The sequence below is a fragment of the Vombatus ursinus genome, unplaced genomic scaffold, assembly GCF_900497805.2.
Source record: "Vombatus ursinus unplaced genomic scaffold, bare-nosed wombat genome assembly UNPS02014802.1, whole genome shotgun sequence".
NCBI lineage: Eukaryota > Metazoa > Chordata > Mammalia > Diprotodontia > Vombatidae > Vombatus > Vombatus ursinus.
This window is the reverse complement of record NW_020954580.1, coordinates 6473436-6493383: the sequence shown is the minus strand read 5'-3', so window position 1 is coordinate 6493383 and position 19948 is coordinate 6473436. Positions and strand designations below refer to the sequence as shown.

The 19948-nt window shown below is 45.2% G+C and overlaps 1 protein-coding gene across 4 annotated transcripts in view; it reads right to left on the bottom strand.

Moving 5' to 3' along the window:
* The window catches only part of TNS1 (tensin 1), a 245771-nt gene that overhangs the window by 116687 nt on the left and 109136 nt on the right, over positions 1-19948 (bottom strand). For 3 of the 4 annotated variants that reach the window (XM_027873735.1, XM_027873734.1, XM_027873738.1), the window contains 4 exons: positions 17905-17946; positions 16626-16676; positions 5803-5852; positions 2009-2180 (listed from right to left, as the gene is read on the bottom strand). In XM_027873735.1, the coding sequence (XP_027729536.1) occupies positions 2009-2176 (168 nt within the window). In that variant the 5' untranslated portion in view covers positions 2177-2180; positions 5803-5852; positions 16626-16676; positions 17905-17946. Of the gene's footprint in view, positions 1-2008; positions 2181-5802; positions 5853-10218; positions 10394-16625; positions 16677-17904; positions 17947-19948 lie in introns of those variants that run through there. The other variant, XM_027873736.1, reaches the window with a different exon arrangement.

Sequence of the window (19948 nt, the reverse complement as noted above, 5' to 3'; positions counted from 1 at the left end):
TCTCTTGTCTCTTCCTCTCTTCTCTCGACTTCTGCCTCTGTTTCTCTCTGTCTTTCTGTCTCTCTCTCTCTCTCTCTCTCTCTCACACACACACACACACACACACACATACACACATACCCCTTGTATGGACTGCATTCACCACAGAGACATAATAGCATTAAGTAAGGACAGTGCCACACACTTAAACTTGACCTCCAAGACATGCTCACTTTCACACCTTCATACAATCATGAGTCTGCAACACTAACCACACCTACAAAAAGACCCCCCGCAGACATGCACCAGACATATGATCTTGAACTCAGAATCCCCTGCCCCATTTCATAGTCATGAGACTCTCTTCACAGCACATCCCTTAATGCAGAAGCCACAAGTAGTTAGTATTAACAATGATGATGACAACAATGGTATGTAGCACTTTAAGTCTCACAAAGTGCTAAATATTTATGTTCTTATTCGAGTCTCATGACACATGGAACAGGTGCTTTGTTATCTCCATTTCACAACTGAGGAAACTGAGGCAGGCAGAAGTTAGGTGACGTGCCCAAGGTCACACAGCCAGGAAGCGTCTGAGGGAGGATTCAAACTCAGGTTTTCCTGACTTCAGCTCCAACTAGGATACCTGACTGTCAGGTGAGATAATCCCAAAGAGCTGACCCCAGCAGCCTGGAAACAGATAGCCCACCACTATAGTCTCTGCTTTGGGGAGAAGGATCTTAGGATCAAAGATTTAGAAGCGAGAGGGATCTCAGGAGCTCTCTACCTCTCTTTTTCACATATGAGGAAACTGAAGTCCTCTAAGGTTAAATGACTTTCTTTTTTTTTCAATTTTTTAAAATAATATTTTATTTTTCTCAATTGGATGTAAAACCAATTTTAACATTCATTTTTTTAAAATGTTGAGTTCCAAATTATCTCACTCCCTTTCTCCCTTCTTCCCTCCCTGAGAGAGTAAGTATCTGATGTAAGTTACACATATGCACTTATGCAAAACATAAGGTTAAATGACTTTCCCAAGGCCACACAGTATGTGTCAGAGGTGGTGTTTGAACCTAGGCCCTCCATCTCCAGAGCCAGTGTTCTTTCTACCCAGCAATGGGCAAGAGAACACGTGAGGCTGGCGACATTATAGACAGAAGGTCAGAAGGGCGGGCAGAACCTAGAACCAAGCAGAATCATAGGCTCTCCCAACTGGAAAGGACTCCATATAGTTGAACCTTCTACTTGTGGCCAGAATTCCTTCCGCATTATCCCTAATGGCAGGAAGTCTGGTCATCCAACTTTTACTTCCATACTTCTAGTGACAGGAAGCTCACCATTTTACAAGGTAACCCACTTCATTCTGGGATAGCCCTCTTGGTTAGGCAGTACTTCATTAAGCTGAGCTGAAATCTACCTTTCTGAAATTTACAAACACTGGTCCTTCTTTTCTCTGGAGCCACAAAGTCTTACTGGAGTAATTCACATTGATAGAGTGTCTTACGATGTACACGGTGCTTTCCTCACAACTACCCTGAGAGCTCGGTAAAACGAGTGTTTTTATCCCAGTGCTGCAGATGAGGAAACTGAAGCTTGTCCCAGGCCCACAACTAGCAAGTTCCAGTCAAAACTCTTGACTCTAAAGTTCCTTGCTCTTTCCACTTAGCCACACTTCCTCATGGATACATCCATCCCTGAAGCCAGTAAACAAGACCTGTTCCCAGTCCTAAATCTCCCCACTTCACTCAAGCATTCCACATGACCATTGGCCATTCACCATTCTTGTCCCCCTCCCCTAGACTGGCTCCTAATAACTGATTCTGAACTTTGGGGAGTTAACAAGGTAGCTGATGTCAGCCTCAGAAATTACTGACTTCAAAGGTGAAATAATACCTATAGAATAGAAAGGCAGAAGATAAAGTAAGAAGCGGGCAGGGAAGACATCAGCTTTAGAGATGACCAAAAGAAAAACAAGGCAGAGCCCAACGGATAAATAAAGGTGTGGATGAGATCGCCTTCCCCTCACCAGGTAATTGCCTCCGTGTTTGGACTTGAGCATTTGGGCCACCTCTCGGATGTTGTTTCGGAAATTCTCCTCATCCGTGGTGCTGGGGAAAGAGACGGAAATGATCCTCTCCGTCACGTACACTAGGTCCAGTTCACAGCTGTCCTCCATGGTCTGGGTGATGCTCATATTCCTGAGAAGACAAGAGAGGGAGGGGGGAAGGCAATGGTCAAAGCTCAGCGTCTGAGACACCCAAATGCTCCCGTAAGCATCTCCTCCCCACCTCAGTCAAACAACTCAAGAGCACTACAGGCCCAGGTGGACATGCCAAGACAGGGACCTACCTAGAGTTCTTCCAGGCCTGACTAACATTATGCGACACAACAGAGCTTGGGGGAAGGAAAATATTGTGGGGAGAGGGTCAGAGACTGGAGGGGATCTGGAATTGGAGAAAAATTAGATGGTTTGGTAGAAAGAGACAAGGGCTGAAAGGGACACAGAGAGACAGGATGTGGAGGGAGGGACATAAGGGAAAAGGTAAGAACTGAACAGATTTCTGCACAACAGGCAAATTTTAGACTTGTCACCAGCTCCTTGGTCCTGGCCTCTACCCCCTGGGAGTTCCTGAGGTCAATGGCAGGGCTAGAATTGGCCAGGGATCCAGGTCTAGAGTACTCTCTCTCTTTCAAGACACTGAGATCAGCCCTCCTGGCTGTCAGAGAGAAGGCCTGAGGGAGCTTGGGTGCGGCAGGTAAGGTTAGATAAGGAGAAGGACTCAAAAAATGTCAGTACTGCAGAGGGGCACATAAACTCAAGGCGCCTCTTGAAATTCAGCTTCCTGTTGTCTTCTCGCCCCCCCCCCAGACACCCACCCACACTGCCTGCAATGGAGGAGAGTCCTTTTCAGGGAGGGATGAGTGACACCCCTCACCTGGGCCCCAGGTGAGCCAGACCACAGCTTACATTCCACCTCTCCTCTCAGCAGCCTCCAGTCCATTGTTCCTGCATGCCTCTGCCCCCCTCACCTCACTGAAGCTGCTTCTTGGCAGCCAGATGCCTTACTCCTAAGGACAGTAAGAATGGGAGGGAGCTAAGTCTGAGCCCACTGGAAGCGGGAGGGAGGAAAGGGGCCTCTCACATGGCAGACAGCCACAGCACCTCTGTACTCCCAGATAAGAGGGTAGCCGGCCTGGGAGGTTTAGCCCTCGACCACCAATGGCAGTGCCCAGAGTCAGGGGCAGTGAAGCTGGGAGGTCATATTCTGCATCATGAGGCTCCTCTCCATCCTCCTCTCGAGTTAGGGCTAAGAGATTCCATTAGAGAGTAAAGGGTAGAACAAATAAAGGGGAGAAAGCTGACATGATAAGTAGGGCTCCTGGAGTAATTCCAAGTTCCACCCCCTTTTACCTCCAGATTCCACCCCACCTCCACCTCCTGCCTGAGTCCCAATCACCCAGGGTTTCAGTTTCTTCATCCATGAAATGTCACAACACTATATAGGTAGCAATATTGACACTCATTTTCCTTGCCTTCAAGCAAGATAAAGGTGAGCACCCACCTAGAAGGTGGAAAAACATAGGGGTTTTCAGGCTTTGTGGGACTCCTAAAAGTTCCAGCACTTGAAGATGGTCTGAGAATCAATCATCCAACCAACCAACTATTTATTAAGCACCTACTGTATGCCAGGAATGGCCTAGACACCAGGGATAGAAAGACAAGGAAACCAACAGTCCCTGCCCTCATGGAGCTTACATTCCATGCCTCTAAAACCTCTGACCCATGTCCAATGAGCACAGCTCTCCAGCTAGAGGTTGGGAATTAGGGAGAGAAGTCTTTCCCTGGGGTAAAAATAGGGTCAGACAGAGTTCAAGAAAAGGGCTGCTATAGAGAGACCCCAGGGAGTCCAGTTTGGGTATTCTTTGACTTTCATCTCTGTTCTTGGACCTTTCACAAGGGCTCCCTGAAGATGACTAATAATAATAATAATAATAATAATAATAATAATAATAATAACAACAATAATAATAGTTGCATATTGATTTAAGGTTTACAAAGTACTTTACATATATTTTCTCATTTGATCCTCACAGCAACTCTACAAGGTAGATGCTCTTATTATCTCCCTTTCACAGATCTAAAAACTGAGGCTGAGAGAGAATTAATTTACCTAGGAAGTATCTGAGAAGGGATATGAATTCACATTTTGCTGACTCTTGAGCCCATCACTCTAACCACTGTGGCACTCTGCCTCCTTGTTATGCCACCTGCATTAAGACATCTCCCTCCCTAACCCTAAGATGGTTTTGTAGATCCTGTTGCTTAATTCAAGCACCAGGAGGTCTGTTGTGGGTCTCCTGGATCAAGGTTCAGGGGGCATACATAAAGGTTAAAGAACACCAATTCATTAATTCCCTCCTTCCAGTCAACAATGACTGACTTAGATGCGATGTGCCATGATTTTCCAAGCAACGCTTTTCCAACCCACCTGAAACTGACTCTCTCAGCTGGGTAATCTGGGCATCTGGGTAGTGGATGCAGTAGATTAGCAGAAAGCTCCCCTCTTTCTGTCCATGAGGAAAGGGAGGGGGTACAAAGTTGGATGTCAGATGACTGCTTTTGGAGAATTGGTTTATATGCAGCAGACGCTTGCTGGACCTGCCCCCCAAACTTCAGGCACTCTTCCAGGTAAGATGATGAGATGGTATAATTAGGTATAATTTTTTTGTCTCCCAATGTTCTTGGCACTTTCCAGCTTTCGCCACAAGGAAAAGAATGAGATATGGAGAGATTTCAAGATAGCTAGAGGGATAGGGTTGACTTCATAACCTGGAGTCATGAAGACTTGAATTCAAATCTTGCCTCAGATACTTACTGTGTGACACTGAGTAAGATCTCTCTGCTGCCGTTCCCTCATTTGTAAAATGGAGTTAATAGCATCTACCTAATAGGGTTGTTCTGAGAATCAAACTATCAAACGAGATAACACTGCAAACCTTATTACTCTAAGTTCTTCCACTTGACTACGAAATCTTTGAGTGCAGAGTGTAGAGATCTAGGGAGTTTCTTATTTATTCTTGTATTTCCCCCACCCCAGGACTGAACACAGTGGTCTTGACAAGTAAATGAATGAATGAATAAATATGGCCCCAGGAAGTCCATGGAGAGTTCACGGAGGTTTGTTGATGTGGAAAGCAAGGTCAATCCATAGCTTACCATGAGTCTTTAGCCAGCTCCCAACCCTTCTCCAGGACTCTTCTATCAAACAAGGCTAAGAACCGGCTTATTCTATTGCTCCCTTCACACCCAGGAGTATCGGTAAACCAGTAGTATCAGTAATATTGATACAAAGGGGACAAAGTGATGGAAGACATGGACAGAGAAGCTGATAGTCAAGATATATGGGAGTGGAAGAGGAAGAACAAGCTTAATGAACCTAATAGAAAAAATTGGACTTCTGAGGAAGACAAGGGACCTCATCCACCCCTCTGCCCAACCACCTGAGCTTCTCTCCCGAGATTAAGATTCTCCAAAGGAATAGAGGTTGTGGGTAGCCTCCCAAGGCAGATCCCCATCCTGGCAGCAGAAAAACCTGGATGACAGGAAGTATCTTTTGGACATCTCAATTAAATCCCTTTCACTGATCATTTTCAGGCAATGATCATCAGTCCATCCTTGGTCTCATCACCTCTGGTTTACTCATCCTGTGTAACGTAAGGTTGAGCCCTAGAATCAAGATGTAAGTGACCAGTCCATGGCACCAGCTTCAACGACCCTCCCACAAATCTCCTTTCCCAGTTTTCCTGGGGTCGGCATACCTGACAGTCTGGGGCCGGAGCTGGGGGCTCTTGGTGATTTTAGTGGAGCCCTAGAAAATAAGAAAAGAAAATCAAACCCAAGTTATCCAGCTGACCATAAATGAAGACCAAGGACTGATGACGGCCTTCAGAAACACACCATGCCCAGTGCTAAGATGTCATCCTCTAGTAGGGCACTGCACTTGCAGTGAGAAGACCTAGGGACAAGTACTGGCTCTGTTGACACTTGCTAATTATAGAATTTGGAGCAAATTGCTTCTCTGTGACTCGGTTTCCCCATCTGTAAAATGAGGCAGTCAGACTAAATGGCTATATAGAAGGAAAGGATGATGGATCTGGAAATAGAGGTCCTTGGTTCAAATTCTACCTCAGGCTTTTAGTATCCATATAACCTTGGGCAAGTCACAAACTCCCTGTGCCTCAGTTTTCTATATCTGTAAAGTGGAAATTAAATTAAATGGCATCTGAGGTCCCTCCCAGCTCTAGATCACATCCCTTTTCCATGTGGCAATCTTCCTATAACCAATAATCATATGACATGCAATGAAGGCCCTTCAACATCTTTCCTGTCCTATTGCCAATGCTCTCCAACCTCCCAATGACCTCCCCAAACTATGGTACCCAAATCCAAGTATAACATTACAGATTCAGCCTAACCAAGGCAAAGAACAAGGCAGGCCCACCTCCTCATCCAAGGTCACCTTTTTTGGTTTCTACCTCACACACACTAACTCAAATTAAGCTTATAATCCACTAAAACCCTCAGATCTTTTTCAGACAAAGTTCTCTCTAAACCATACCTTCTCCCTCCCATTCTGCACTTGTGAAGTTGATTTTTTGAATCAATGTATAAAACTTTACATTTACACAAGGAAGTTGGGTGGTATGATGGAGAGATTGCTGGGCCTGGAGTCAGGATGATCTGAGTTCAAATCAAAACTTACTAAGCTATGTGACTCTGGGCAAGTAACTTAACCTCTCTCTGCCTCAGTTCCCTCAACTATAAAATGAGGATAATAATAACAATGCCTACCTCCCCAGGATGGACTTAAATAGTATTTGTAAAGCACTAGGCATAGCATACATACACATAGCAAATGCGAAATGTAGCCTTTCAAGTTCTCTTTGGATCCTGACACTGTCATCCCCAGGGTCTCCCTCCCAGCCTCGAGTCAAATTTTAATTTGATAAACATGTTACCTGTACCTTTATCAAAATTACTGATAAAGGGGCCCAGTACAGATTCTGTTGCCACCCCACTAGAGACCTCCCTCAAAGCTAGCATTTGAGCATTAAAAACTAATCTCTGAGTTCAGTCATTCAACCTGTTCTGAATACATCTAATTGCATTAATGTCTAGCTCACATTTCTTGAGAAATTTTCAGAACAGTATACTGTTGTCTGATAGTAAAATGGGCCACTTTGAGAGATAATGAGCTCCCTGTCATTGCACGTGTGTAAGCAGAGACTGGATGGTTGCTTGTTGAGGAACAATGAATCATAAATTTAGAGCTGGAAGGGACCATATATTTCACATATGGGGAAACTAAGGCTCACAAAAACAAGCCTTCATCTCATTAAGCCTAAAATCCTAAAAAACATACAGATGGATATATAATATATGAACCCTAAAAAGCCTACAGATGGATGTATAATACGTGAAACAGCAGCAAGGAATGGTTCTGTAAGATTCCCAAAATGTCTCTTTATCTGTTGTCTCCCCCTCCCAAATACCTCCTCTTCCTCCCCCACTCCTCCATGTACTCAATTCCAGAACTATCTGCTGATGCTAATTTTGCGAGCCCAGCCTAAGGTTGGATCCTCAGCACACCTGTGCCCGAATATTCTGGATCGTGAAATATGATTGACAAGGCAAACAACCAATCACTTGATACACATTTACTTAGCTCCTGCTATGGGCCAGGTACAAAGGCAAAAATGAGAGCTCTGGCCCCTAAGAAATATATATGCTACAAGGACTCCCCAGAGTAATTATATACCCTTTAACTCTGTGGGAAACCCCTACCCCTCAAAGTCCTCATACCCCTGTGACATTCCATGGACCAATGCAGAATCAGAGCTCACAAAATCCCCAGTCCAAAGGACTCCATTCCCAGTTCAAGGTTGCCATTTCCTCAGTGAGCACAGAGGTGCACAGCCCAACACAGATTCCCCAAAGGTATCTGCTCCCATTCATGTGTTCACACTTTGTCTAAGGGTTTCTCTGCAAACCAGATTTCCCCTACCACCAATTCCCAGCCAATTTTGTAAAAGAATGCTATTGGAATCACGAAATGCCAGAGTCTCCTACACGAGATCAGATCAGCCAGGCTGAGCCTAAAGGAGCCTCGGTCCCTTACAACAGCAAAGATTACAGGAAAGGGGGCAGAAAGTTAGTTCAATGTAAGGAAGAACGTCATGACCAAGAGTCTCATTGAATACTTAATTTGCATAAATGGTGGGTGAGGAGGAGTCATGAGATTTCTCTCTAGAGCTTCATGGAAAAGGAGTTGCTGCTCACAGATCTGAGTTCAAATCTACCTAAAGCCAGAGGCTCCCTGCCCACGATCACAACCTTATACTTTTAAGATGCCAGATAGTCTCCAAATATGAGTAAAAAGCATAATAGTAACATACAATAAATAAATAATAAAAACATGATAATTATAATAATAACTCATTTCTATAATGTGTCAGGATTCACTGTAAGGTAGGTAGTGCTAATAGCATTTGTCTCATTTTACAGATGAATAAACTGAGGCAGGAGGAGGTAAATTGACTTGTTTAAGGTCACACAACTCATAAGTACCAGGACTCAAACCCATGACTCTTTCTCTATACTAAGCTAACACGTAGGATCCAAAGGAATGAGGGGCTATAAGGCCTCATCCCATCAGTGCTTCTGCCCCAAGGCCATGACTCACACTCATTCAGAGGGACCTCAATAGTACTACCTGTGGCATTAAGCTTCCCAGCCCACAATAAATAACCATGGATGAATGTAGATACCGTTTTAAGAAGGAATAAGCATTTATGAAGTGCCTATTATGTGCCACAAATATTATTTCATTTGATTTTCACAATTACCCCGGGAGGTAAGGTTAATAATAATAATAATAATAATATTAATAATAGTAATAATAATATCAGCTGGAAGGTGCTATTATTATCCCTATTTTACAGTTGAGAACACTGACTCAGACAAAGGTTAAATTACTCGCCCAAGGTCACAAGATTAGTAAATGTCTGAGACCAGCTTTGAACTCAGGTGCCCCTGACTCCTGGGGTAGCTAGGTGATGCAACAGATAGAATACTGGGTCTGGAGTCAGGAAGACTCATCTTCCCCAGTCCAAATCTGGCCAAAGACACTCACTAGCTGTGTGACCCTGGACAAGTCACTTCACCCTGTTTGCCTCAGTTTCTTCATCTGTGAAATGAGCTGAAGAAGGAAATGGCAAACCTCTCCAGTATCTCTGCCAAGAAAACCCCAAGTAGGGTCATGAAAAGTCAGACTTGACTGAAAAACAACTGAACAATAATAAAACTGCCTGACTTCAGGCCCAGCGCTATATACACAGCATGACCTAGCTACCTTTAAGATACGTAGAGAAATTCCTTCCATGGTCCCTTAATTTTGAACCAAAAGATCTGGGTTCAAATCCTAGCTCTTGCCATTAACTAGCTATATTTAACCTATATATCCTAGCTATATTGGTCACTTAATCTCTCTGGGCCTCAGTTTACTCATTTGTAAAATTGGTAAGAGGTGTTGGGTTAGATAATCTCCAAGATCTCTTCCAGCTCTAAAAACCCACGCTCCCATGCCTCCCTCTAGTCTCAGAAAGGAAGGGGGACAGCTTGAATCCTTCAAAACTAGCAGTTCCATGACCCACTGTCCCCTGATCCTCTGTCTCAGCACAAACTCCCTTTGGTTCCTTATTATTTTAGAAATCTTCTTCCAGGGTACCCCTCTGCCCCCAAGTCTGGGTGTTCTTCACCTCACGCTGGACAGCCTGATGGCTCCTTTCTAGACCCACACTCAAGATGCTGCCTTGTCCCTTCCTTCTGGTCTCAGCTTCTGATTTCTAACTCCATCCTGGGTCCTGTCTGTCCCCAGTTACCCACACACCATCTCTCACCCCCAAGGGGGCCCACCCACCTCCAATTTCTCAGGGGAACATGTTTAAGCACCAGATTTGACTCCTCCTCTTCTCCTCACACTGCAAACAGAAATTGGTGGAGACAAATCCGCGAAGTCTTTCCCCACTTTTGATATAAACCTTCCTACTTCCAAAGCACGCCCTCCAAATCCCCCCACACACATGATCCAATGAGACAAGATAGAAACAAGAGAAGGAAACTCTCCAATGTTTGAAGGGGGAAACTGAGGCACAGAAAGCGGTAAAGGGACTTACCCCAATCACCTAAGAAGTTGGTAACAGGCAGGTTTCCATTCCTGGCCAGTATACCTGGACCCCTCCCCGGAGAGCCTACCTAAAAAACGGGCCACCCCCACCTCAGCCAAGTCGCTCCCTCCTGTCTCTGGAGAACAGAGGCTCTCCTTTCCAGAACTTCAGCCCTCGGGAAGGAGGGCGGGGAGCTAAGAAGGCTGTTGCCTCCAGGACCTTGTTGGCACCAGAGAGAGTGTAGCAGCGGCAGCAGCAGCTGCAGCGGCAGCAGGAGGAGGAGGAGGAGGAGGAGGAGGAGGAGGAGGAGGAGGAAACAGCCAAGCTGAGCTGTCAGAATGGAAAGTTTCTTTGTATACACAACCTCTCTGGTCTTGAGGATTGGGACGTGCACGGGGCCAGCCAGGAGGAGGGACAAGGGAGGGTTTGGGTTGGGTTTCCAAGCCCCAAACCAAAGCAAGAGTTTCCAAAACCACCACCACCCCCTATTGCCCCCACCCCCAGCATCTCCCTGTCCCTCCCACTCATTCAGGGGAACATAGAAACCCAGCACCTCATCCATCTCCTTCTTTGTGGTCCCTGATGAGGAACTGCTGAAACTTCCCATGCCCCCATCTGGGCACAGGGCCTCTGGGGCTGTCCCCGATCCACAGAGCAAAGTGGTTTTTATCTATTGCTGATCCAAAGCCACTTCTGGGCTGAGCCACAGCAGATGCTTTGAACAGCTGTTGACCGTGGCTGCGGCTGTGGCCACAGGGATGGACAGAGTCCCAGATAATGGGTACCAGGACTGGTGCATTAGAAGAAGACAGTATAATGAATGGAAAGGAGACTGGGGTGGGAGCGGGTGATGAGGAGGGGAGGAGGGGGAACTGAAGGAGCAGGGATGAGGGTTAAACAGGAGACCTGGCTCCTGTTTTTTTCACCTCCCTCTTCCGGACATTACAACACACCACATTCCTCAGACTCCCCACCCCAAAAAAAAGCCAAGCAAGATAAATAAAAACCTGGCCCAAACAGAGTCAGGGCCAAGTGACCTCCAGGGGTGATAAGACTACAGCCAAAATCCTTCTGATAGGTTGAGGACCCTGAGGAGGCTGCCATAGGGGGAGGGGGAATACAGGGTGGGGGGGGGACACCAAGAAGTGGGGAGAGGCAGGGTGGAGGGAGGGAGGGAGAGAGACTGCTCCAAGAGGAGCCCAGGACAGTGATCCCAGTCACCCAGAAGAAGAAGACAGACAGACACACAGACAGATGGATCCCTGATGAATCACTGGGCTGCTCTCTCAGCTTCCTGTTTTCTGCAGTTTCCACCATGTGACACGTGTTGGCAAAGAGCCGGACTGCGTGGGTATTGTGTACATTTGTGGGGTAAACAAATACATGCTGGAGTGCATACACATACATGGGCATGGAAAACCTACTGCTGGAAGCCTATGAGCTAGAATTACTACAAAGGTAGCCATCTCTCCAGCTGGCATATAGGAATTTTGTATTAAAGGGTAGGATGCATGGGGCTCCAGAAATGGTGATGGAGTTTATATGTGGAACTGAGGACAGAGGAATGACGCCAGGGTCTAAGAGTCAATCAATCAATAAGCATTTATTAAGCACCTAAAAGACAAAAATGAAACAATCCCTGCCTTCAAGGAGTTTCCACTCTATTGGGGGAAAACAACATGTAGGCATATAAGCAAATACAAAGTACATAAAATGTAGACACAAGGTCATTTCAGCAGGAGAGGGGTTGGCAGCTGTGTAAAAAAAGGCTTTGTTATAGGAGGTAGAGGTCAGGAGGGAGTGAATTTGCAGCATGAGACCAATGCAAAACCATGGAGAAAGGAAATGGAATGTTATGTGTAAGGAACGACAAGGACAATTTGGCTGAAATATATAGTGGGTAAAGGGGAATAGTGTGTGGTAAGCCTGGAAAGGGCCTCAAAATAACTAATGCCCTATTGAATTTCTAGCACTCATCATCCCCAAAGCATACCTGCTCCCACACAGCCATGAATACTCCACACAATCAACTATATTTGGGACTGATAATAATAATAATAACTAACATTTATATAGCACCTACAATGTGCCAGGCCCTGTGCTAAATACTTTACATACATAATCTCATTGGAATCACACATGCATGAGCTCAAAAGCCAGACATGCACTTACACCAAGGGACTTACAAAATAGCAGGCAGATTTACAGAAGATGCCAATAGAGAGACTATGCTAAACTATACATTCCTATACACAGGCATATTTATGGGAAAGTACACAAGAATGTGCATCTTACACAGTTAAGTACAACCATATGCAATAATTCATGATCAAAGATGGGTTAATCTCTCAGTTAATCCATATGTTAAAATGGGAAAGACAATGCTGACCTGTTCCCATGCCTAGCTAAATCAGGACCCCACTGAAGAACAGTGGCACGGCAATTATACTCCATGATCAAAATCATCCTTTAAAAATACCGTTCAATTCACTGCTTACAAGTTTTCTATTTTTCTTTGAGGATTCTGAAACACTTAGACGACATGATTTCGTTCTCAAGATCACAGGATTTTAGACCAAGAAAAGGCCCTCCTGGTCATAGGATCATACATTCAAAGCTGGAAAAGCCATTAGAGGCCATTAAGATCAACCTTTTCTTTTTATATATATAAAAAAAAACTAAGGCCAAAGAGGTTAAGCGACTTGTCTACAGTCACACAGTTGGTATTGAGATAGGATTCAAACCCTGGTCTTCCTAAGATGAGTCCTGAATCTATCCACTGACTGCACCATGCTCCCCTCTAGCCTTCCTCCCACAGAGGGGAGGAAACTGAAACCACAGACATCATGACAGCCCCCAAGAATATACACATAGTAAGAATCAAAATCAGGTTTTGATCAGGTCCTCTCAATTTAAGCAAAAATCTAGTGTTCTTTCTACTACAATCCACTGCCTCCCTGAAACTCTTCCTAAGTCATGGAACACAGGTCCCTCCCTTATTAGCATGCTCCTAGGATCATCCCATCCATTGGCAAATCTTTCCCAATCATACAGACAAATTGGATTCTCTCCTATGCTGAGAGTTCCCCAAGGAAAAAGATTCCAGTATCATCCTAAATCACCCACTATCGTGAGATAGTCAGTAAATTTCCATCAATCAATGTCTTATTTCCATCCTTCCCTCAACATTTCCAACCAACTCCTTTTGAGCTCCACCTTTATTGTGCTTGGAAAGAATCTTCTCACTATCTTCCACAGAATAATCCTTTGGAGACTTAGGGCCACAGCAATTGAAGGATTCTGAGAGATCATCTTGTCAACTTACAGATGAGGAAATGGAGGCCCAGGGAGATAGAACTACTTGTCCCAGATTACATGGTTAGGAAACAGTAGTCAAAATTTCAAACCTGGTCCTCTCACCATAAGCCTAGGATTCTTTCTACCCAACAACACTACCACTTGTCCTTGGGTATTTTTCTTCCCTTTCCCACCAGCAGCATGGCGGTAGGAGCAAAGGAATTAAGGGGAACATGACAAGCCAATGACAAATCTGGGAATGAAATCAGGAATCCCATTTCCTGCCTGAGTACCTTCATGAGATGAGGAAAACAGAACAGTTGGAAAGGAAAGGCAATATCCTGCAAAGAGAACTAGCCTTGGAGTCGGAGGACCTGGGTTCAAACCCCACCTCTGATGCCACCCGAATGCCAATGACCTTGGGCAAGTTATTTAACCTCCTTAGGCCTCAGTTTTCTCGTTTGCAAAGTGGGTGAAGCAGAAATTGGACTGGATGCCCTCTGAGGTGCCTTCTGGCCCTATAGCTATGATTCTATTAACCATCAGAGAAGTCATCTACAGAGACTGAGCTACATAGAAGGGCCCAAACAAGACGAAGGTACAGAAGGCGACATACAAGGTTCCCAAACTACGTCATTAAAGGAGGGTTAAGAAATGAAGGATTCTGCAAGGCAGTCCTCATTTCTGTGCCTCATCTGCAAGGCAGTGGCTTCCTCTCCCCCTCCGCACACCCATCCCCCCTCAGGCCACGCCTTTTCCTCGCTCCTTCCTCTCCATTAACTTGGATTTTTCCAAAACAAACTGCGACACAGCATAGCATCCGCGAAATCCACTCCCCACCGACTCTGTTGGAGGAAGGCAATTTTCTGGCCTCTGTGTTTCTGAGGGTGTCATCCAGAGATAAGAATACAATCCAACTGACAGCCTTGGTCTCAGCGAAAAGACAACGTTGAAACTCAAACAATATCCCTTTTCCTTGGGACAAGAAAACCCTCATCTCCCAAACCACTGGAGGCATCTTAGAGGCAGGGGGACAAATTAGATAACTTCTAAAGGGCTCTGCTAACCTTAGGAGGAAAGGCTATAATTTGAAAGCCATGCAATCCACAGGTGAGGTACAATTGGAAGAGTCAAAGAATATGTGTTAGTATCCCAACTCTACCATTTGCTATTAATTTCTTGATTAATTTTCTCTTACTATCTAATTTCTCTTCATTTCTTTTGGCCTTTGTTTCCTCATCTGTAAAATGAGGGGGTTCAGAGATCAGAGATACGGTGTTGGACGGGACCTCAGGGATAAACAGGGATGACCTCTAAGAACCTTTCCATCTCTAAACCAATATACCACTGCTCCCTTATCTTACCCCTTCATGTACTCTCTTGGCTGAAAGGTAATCTTGTCCTTCCACCCGACTTTGGGCAAAATGCTATTCTCTCTCTTTTCCAACAAAGTTCTGATTTCTAAAAAAAATTCTCCATAGAAGGATGCAACATCACCTCCTTCCAATTCTTCTTCTAGGTCACCCATTCCAGATTCACAAGCCCTCAATGTCGGGAAGTTCTTCCTAACGTCTAACTGCACTTTTCCCCACCACAGCTCCACCTCAGTGAAATAACATAACTAGGTTAAAAAAAATGTAGAATAAAAATGATGGTTTGTGAGCGGTCAAAACCAAAGCATCAGGGAAAAGGTCTGGCCTACACAAAAGCTTACAGGTGCAAAGGTCAGCACAAAGTGATGGAGATCAGCCCAGTGGCCATCACTGGGAAGTCCAGAGAATAGATCTTGTGGGGCTAAGGGTTTGGAGAACTGTTTGGATAAGAGGCTGTAAGTACCTTGTAGGAGTTATCTCAAGAACCAGAGGGAGGCTTTGGTTCCCCAAACCTCCTTCCAGAAACCCCACAAAATCATACGTCCTATTCCCAGTGCTACTCCCAATGGTCATCGTTGAATCCTACCAGCCCCAGGAAACAGGGGTTACCTTAGCCAGAGTCTTCCTCACCCACTTCAGCAGCATGCATGATACCCCAAGACTAAGCCTTAATCCAGTTTGTAATGCTTCTTCCTTCATGGAATTGAGAACTGATCCCCAGGGCCTCCCCAAAGCCCCACAGGGAAAAGCAAAGTCCGAGTTGCCTTTACATCCCCCAACCCCCGCCCTTAGCCCTCCTCCCAGCAAGTCAGGCAGCTGTCAGATGATAGAGCCTCGTGCCATTAACGACTCCCCCTGTATTAACTGCCAAAACCACTCCCTGATCCTGGGTGGGGTGGGGGTGGAGAGATAAAAAGAAAGAGAGGTTCCTGCAAGAGAAAGCCCACCTCTGGGGTTCTATCCCTAGGGGGTGAAGAAAAAACAATCTCTGTTCCTCAGCAAGGCCAAGACAATCTCACTCTATCTGTTCTCTAGGTCTGTTTTCCTTTAAGGGTTTCCAACGATCATTAAGGAATCCAAAGCAGATCCAGAAGAACCTTAAGAAGCCATGAGCCTCCATGAGACCCTCCCCATATCACATATCACTTTTCCATTCCCCACAAAGAGGCAGACTCCACCACTTCTTTGGTGACCCATTACTGTAGCTTATGACCCCTAAGAGTCAGGAAGTTCTTCCTTTATCTAGACTCAGGTCCCTTCTGCTGCAGCATAGGCCCATTTCCCCTCATCCTGTCCTCTGTGTAAGCGAAGAGGAGCACATTATTTCTAGATGGTACACCTTCCTTTTCCGCCCTTCCCTGGGGTTAAAAGCAGAGGTGAGATGAATCAACGAGTAAGGCTTGAAAGGTAGGCTCTGGACACCGGGGCTGCTTTTTCCTCAATTGGCTAGAGGCAAAATCTGAGGATAAACTAGACTGCCCATGCTTTCACCTCACAGGCAAACAGTACAGTTTGTAATCAGAGGATCACAGGATTTTAAGCTGGAAGGACGCATCCTATAACTCGTATCTTCTGAACGGGTAAAGAGTAAGCCCCTTTTAAAATCAAATGCAGCAGATCTGGGCTTCAGAGCTGCCTTCGCCTTCCCCCTCTCCCCATTATGGGATTCTACTGGCCATGGAATCTGGCCTCCAGCCGGTCTCAGCCAACCCTGCTCCTATACTCGAAGTCCATCCTCAAACTTACTTCTTGCTCGAGGCTCTTGGATGTGCTTCCACCTCGGAAGGCTCCTTCCCCCTGTAGAAGAAAAGAGAAAAGAAGTCAGAGAAAAGAGACAAAGGGAAATCAAACTTTCATTTGCTGGCCTGTGATGATCCCAGATCCAACCAATGCCCTTCAGAAATTTGGCAAGGCTTTTAGTGGTCATGATAGTCACAGCTAACATTTACATAGTGCTAACATTTATCTAGCCCTTTAAAGTTTGCCAAGCTACTTACATGGATTATCTAATTTAGTCTTCCCAGCTAATCTGTGAATGAGGTTCTATTATTATCCTCATTTTACAGATGAGGAAACTGAGGCTGAGCAAGATTAGGCTACTTGCCTGATATACATTGCTGGTAAATGCTTAAGGTAGGATTCAAATTCAGGTCTTCTTGACTCCGTGTCCACTACTTCTCCCCCATGCCATGTAACTGTCGCTAAACATGTCATCCCTTCCCCTGCCTCTCAGTAAGACACCTCTCTTAACATGTTATCTCATTTGATCCTCACAACAACCCTGTGAGTTAGGTGCTACTGTTATCTTCATTTTACAGATGAGGAAACTGAGGCTCAGCGGGGTTAAGTGACTTGCCCAGGGTCACATCACTAGTGAGTGCGTAAGGGAGGACTCAAACTCCACGTCCAGTACTCTAGCTACCCAGCTGCCTGCCTCTCTTGCCAGTCCAGACAAACGGGAGACCCTCCTGGGTCATCCTAGGAAAGAGGGCTTCTGTCATCAATTTTGGTCCCTGTCCACAGCCCTTTAACATCCAGAAATGTCTCCTGCCACCACCCTCAGTCGTTCTTGCTGCAGCATCAGCTGGTTTCTTTCCTTCCTTTTTTGGTGCAGCACTGAGGAGATGTCTCATTGCTAAGTATAAAATGTTTTGAGAAGACCTACTGGCTTTCTCACCCTCTGCATATTTCATAAAGAAAGCCTTCTGATTATCCACTTGCTTGGAGACTGATGCTCCCCACAGGAGTTCCATCTCTCTTCCCCCGCCCCATCTCTTAACCTGACTCTCTCTCTCCTGCTGCACATTTCTGACTTTACTTGGAATAGTCAGATGCCCAACACCCAACATCACCCACATCATGGCTACATTCCCCCAAGTCCCCAAGGAGGAACCTTGGCAAAAGACGCTCTGAAGATATACCACAACCCAAACACACATACTCAAACACACGCTTATGCTCAGTGTATTCTTGCTACCCAGAATTCCTTCCCCAGTTTCTCCCAGCCAGCTCTGCCATCACTCACCGTGTCCACTACATTCTTTGGTGCACTCTCAGTCTTAATGGGCTGTGGATAAGGACAGAGAAAAAAGACAGCGTGAGCTCTCTAAGCAAACATTCCCCACTGTACTCTTTCATCAAAAACCATGTCAGACTGAATACATCATCATCCTCATCCTTAGCATCATCCATAGCACCTTAAGGTTTGCAAAATGCTTTATAAATATTATCTCTTTGGGGCCTCGTGATGGAAAATGCTATCCACATCCAAAGAAAGAACTATGGAGTTTGAATGCAGATCGAAGCATACTATTTGCTATTTTTTTTTCTTCTGTTATGTTTTGTTTTCTCTTTCTGGTGGTTCCTCCTATTGGTTCTAATTCTTACTTACAACATCACTAATGTGAAAATATGTTTAATAGGAATGTATATGTATAGCCTATATCAGATTGTGCACCATCTTGGGGAGAGTGGTGGGAAGGAAGGGAGAGAAAAATTTTAAACTCAAAAGCATATGGAAACGATTGTTGATAAATCAAAATAAATTAATTAAATTAAAATAAATATTATCTCTTTGGGGGCAGCTAGGTGGCGCAGTGGATAGAGCTCCAGCCTCGAAGTCAAGAGGACCCAAGTTCAAAACCGGCCTCAGACACTTGACAATTACTAGCTGTGTGACCCTGGGCAAGTCACTTAAGCCCAATTGCTTCCCTCACCAAAAAGAAAAAAAAAATATTATCTCTTTGGATCCTCACAACACCCTGAAAGGTGGATGCTACTGGAACCTCCATTTTACAAATGAAAAAACTGAGACAGACAGAGAAGTGACTTATCCATTGCCACACAGCTAGTACGTGACTGAGTTCAGATTTTAACTACAGTCCTCCTGACTTCTGATCCAGCATTAACAGGGCAGGCCCAGGTTTCCCACAAGGGCCCCCAAGAAACCCAAGTTATTCAAAAGGAAGGGAAACAAGGGGCAGCTAGGTGATTCAGTAGATAGAGTACCAGCCCTGAAGTCAGGAGGACCTGAGTTCAAATCTGGCCTCAGACACTTACTAGCTGTGTGACCCTGGGCAAGTCACTTAATCCCAATTGGAAAAAAAAAATACTATTTAAAAAAAAAAAAAAAGACTTGGGGACTAATCGCTAAATCTTGGTCAGATCAGACTCATCTCTTATTCTCAAAGTCCGGGATTCCCAAAGATAAAAGTGAGCAACCAGAGTCTAAATCTCTCAGGCCAGCCCTCTAGTCAATCAGTCAGTCAATAAACATTCATGCCAGGCACTGCACTAAGGGCTCAAGGCTCTTCAGGCTCTGGCTGGGGCCCACCTCTCCAATCTTCACTCCCAATGCCCTCAGCTCCAGCCAGACCGGGGTGGCACCTTGGTCATGCTTCCTCATGCCTCTCCAGCTGCAGTGTGGAGCCCCATTTCCCTTCATCCCCATCCTCTGTACAAGAAGAGCTGCTCATCAGCACAACACAGCTGAAGGGATGCATTTTCTCCACTCTACCCATCCCCAGGGGCTCAAAACAAAGGAGCCACTGATCTGATGGGCTCATCAACTCAGAACCCCCTCACTTCACAGATGGGGAAACTGAGGCCCAGAGAGATCACAAAGATTGTAATTGTAGACTCCAGGGATCGTGTCATAAACACTTCTGTAACTTCCCTTCTGTGATTTAGCTCAGTGCTGAAAACACTTGGTTAGTCTCAATAAATGCTTTTTGATTGTCATGGTGCGGTAGAAGAAGCATTGGATATAAGATTAGAGGACCCAAGTTCAACCATTTCCAGCTCCCCACCACTTACAACTTGGGCAACGTTAGGCAAGCCCCTTCTGGTACGGGGGAGCCTCAATTTTCTCATCTTTAAAATGAAGGGATTGAATAAAATGATCTCCAAGCTCCCTTCCAGCTCTAAATCTGTGATGCTTTGATTGATTTTTTTTAATCCCGTCTGTTACCGTCCTTCCCCTAATTCCACACAGACAGAGTTCCTTCCTGTTTTAAGAGTCTAAAGAAAGAGACTTCCACCACAGCCCTGGATAGGGAATGGAATGATTC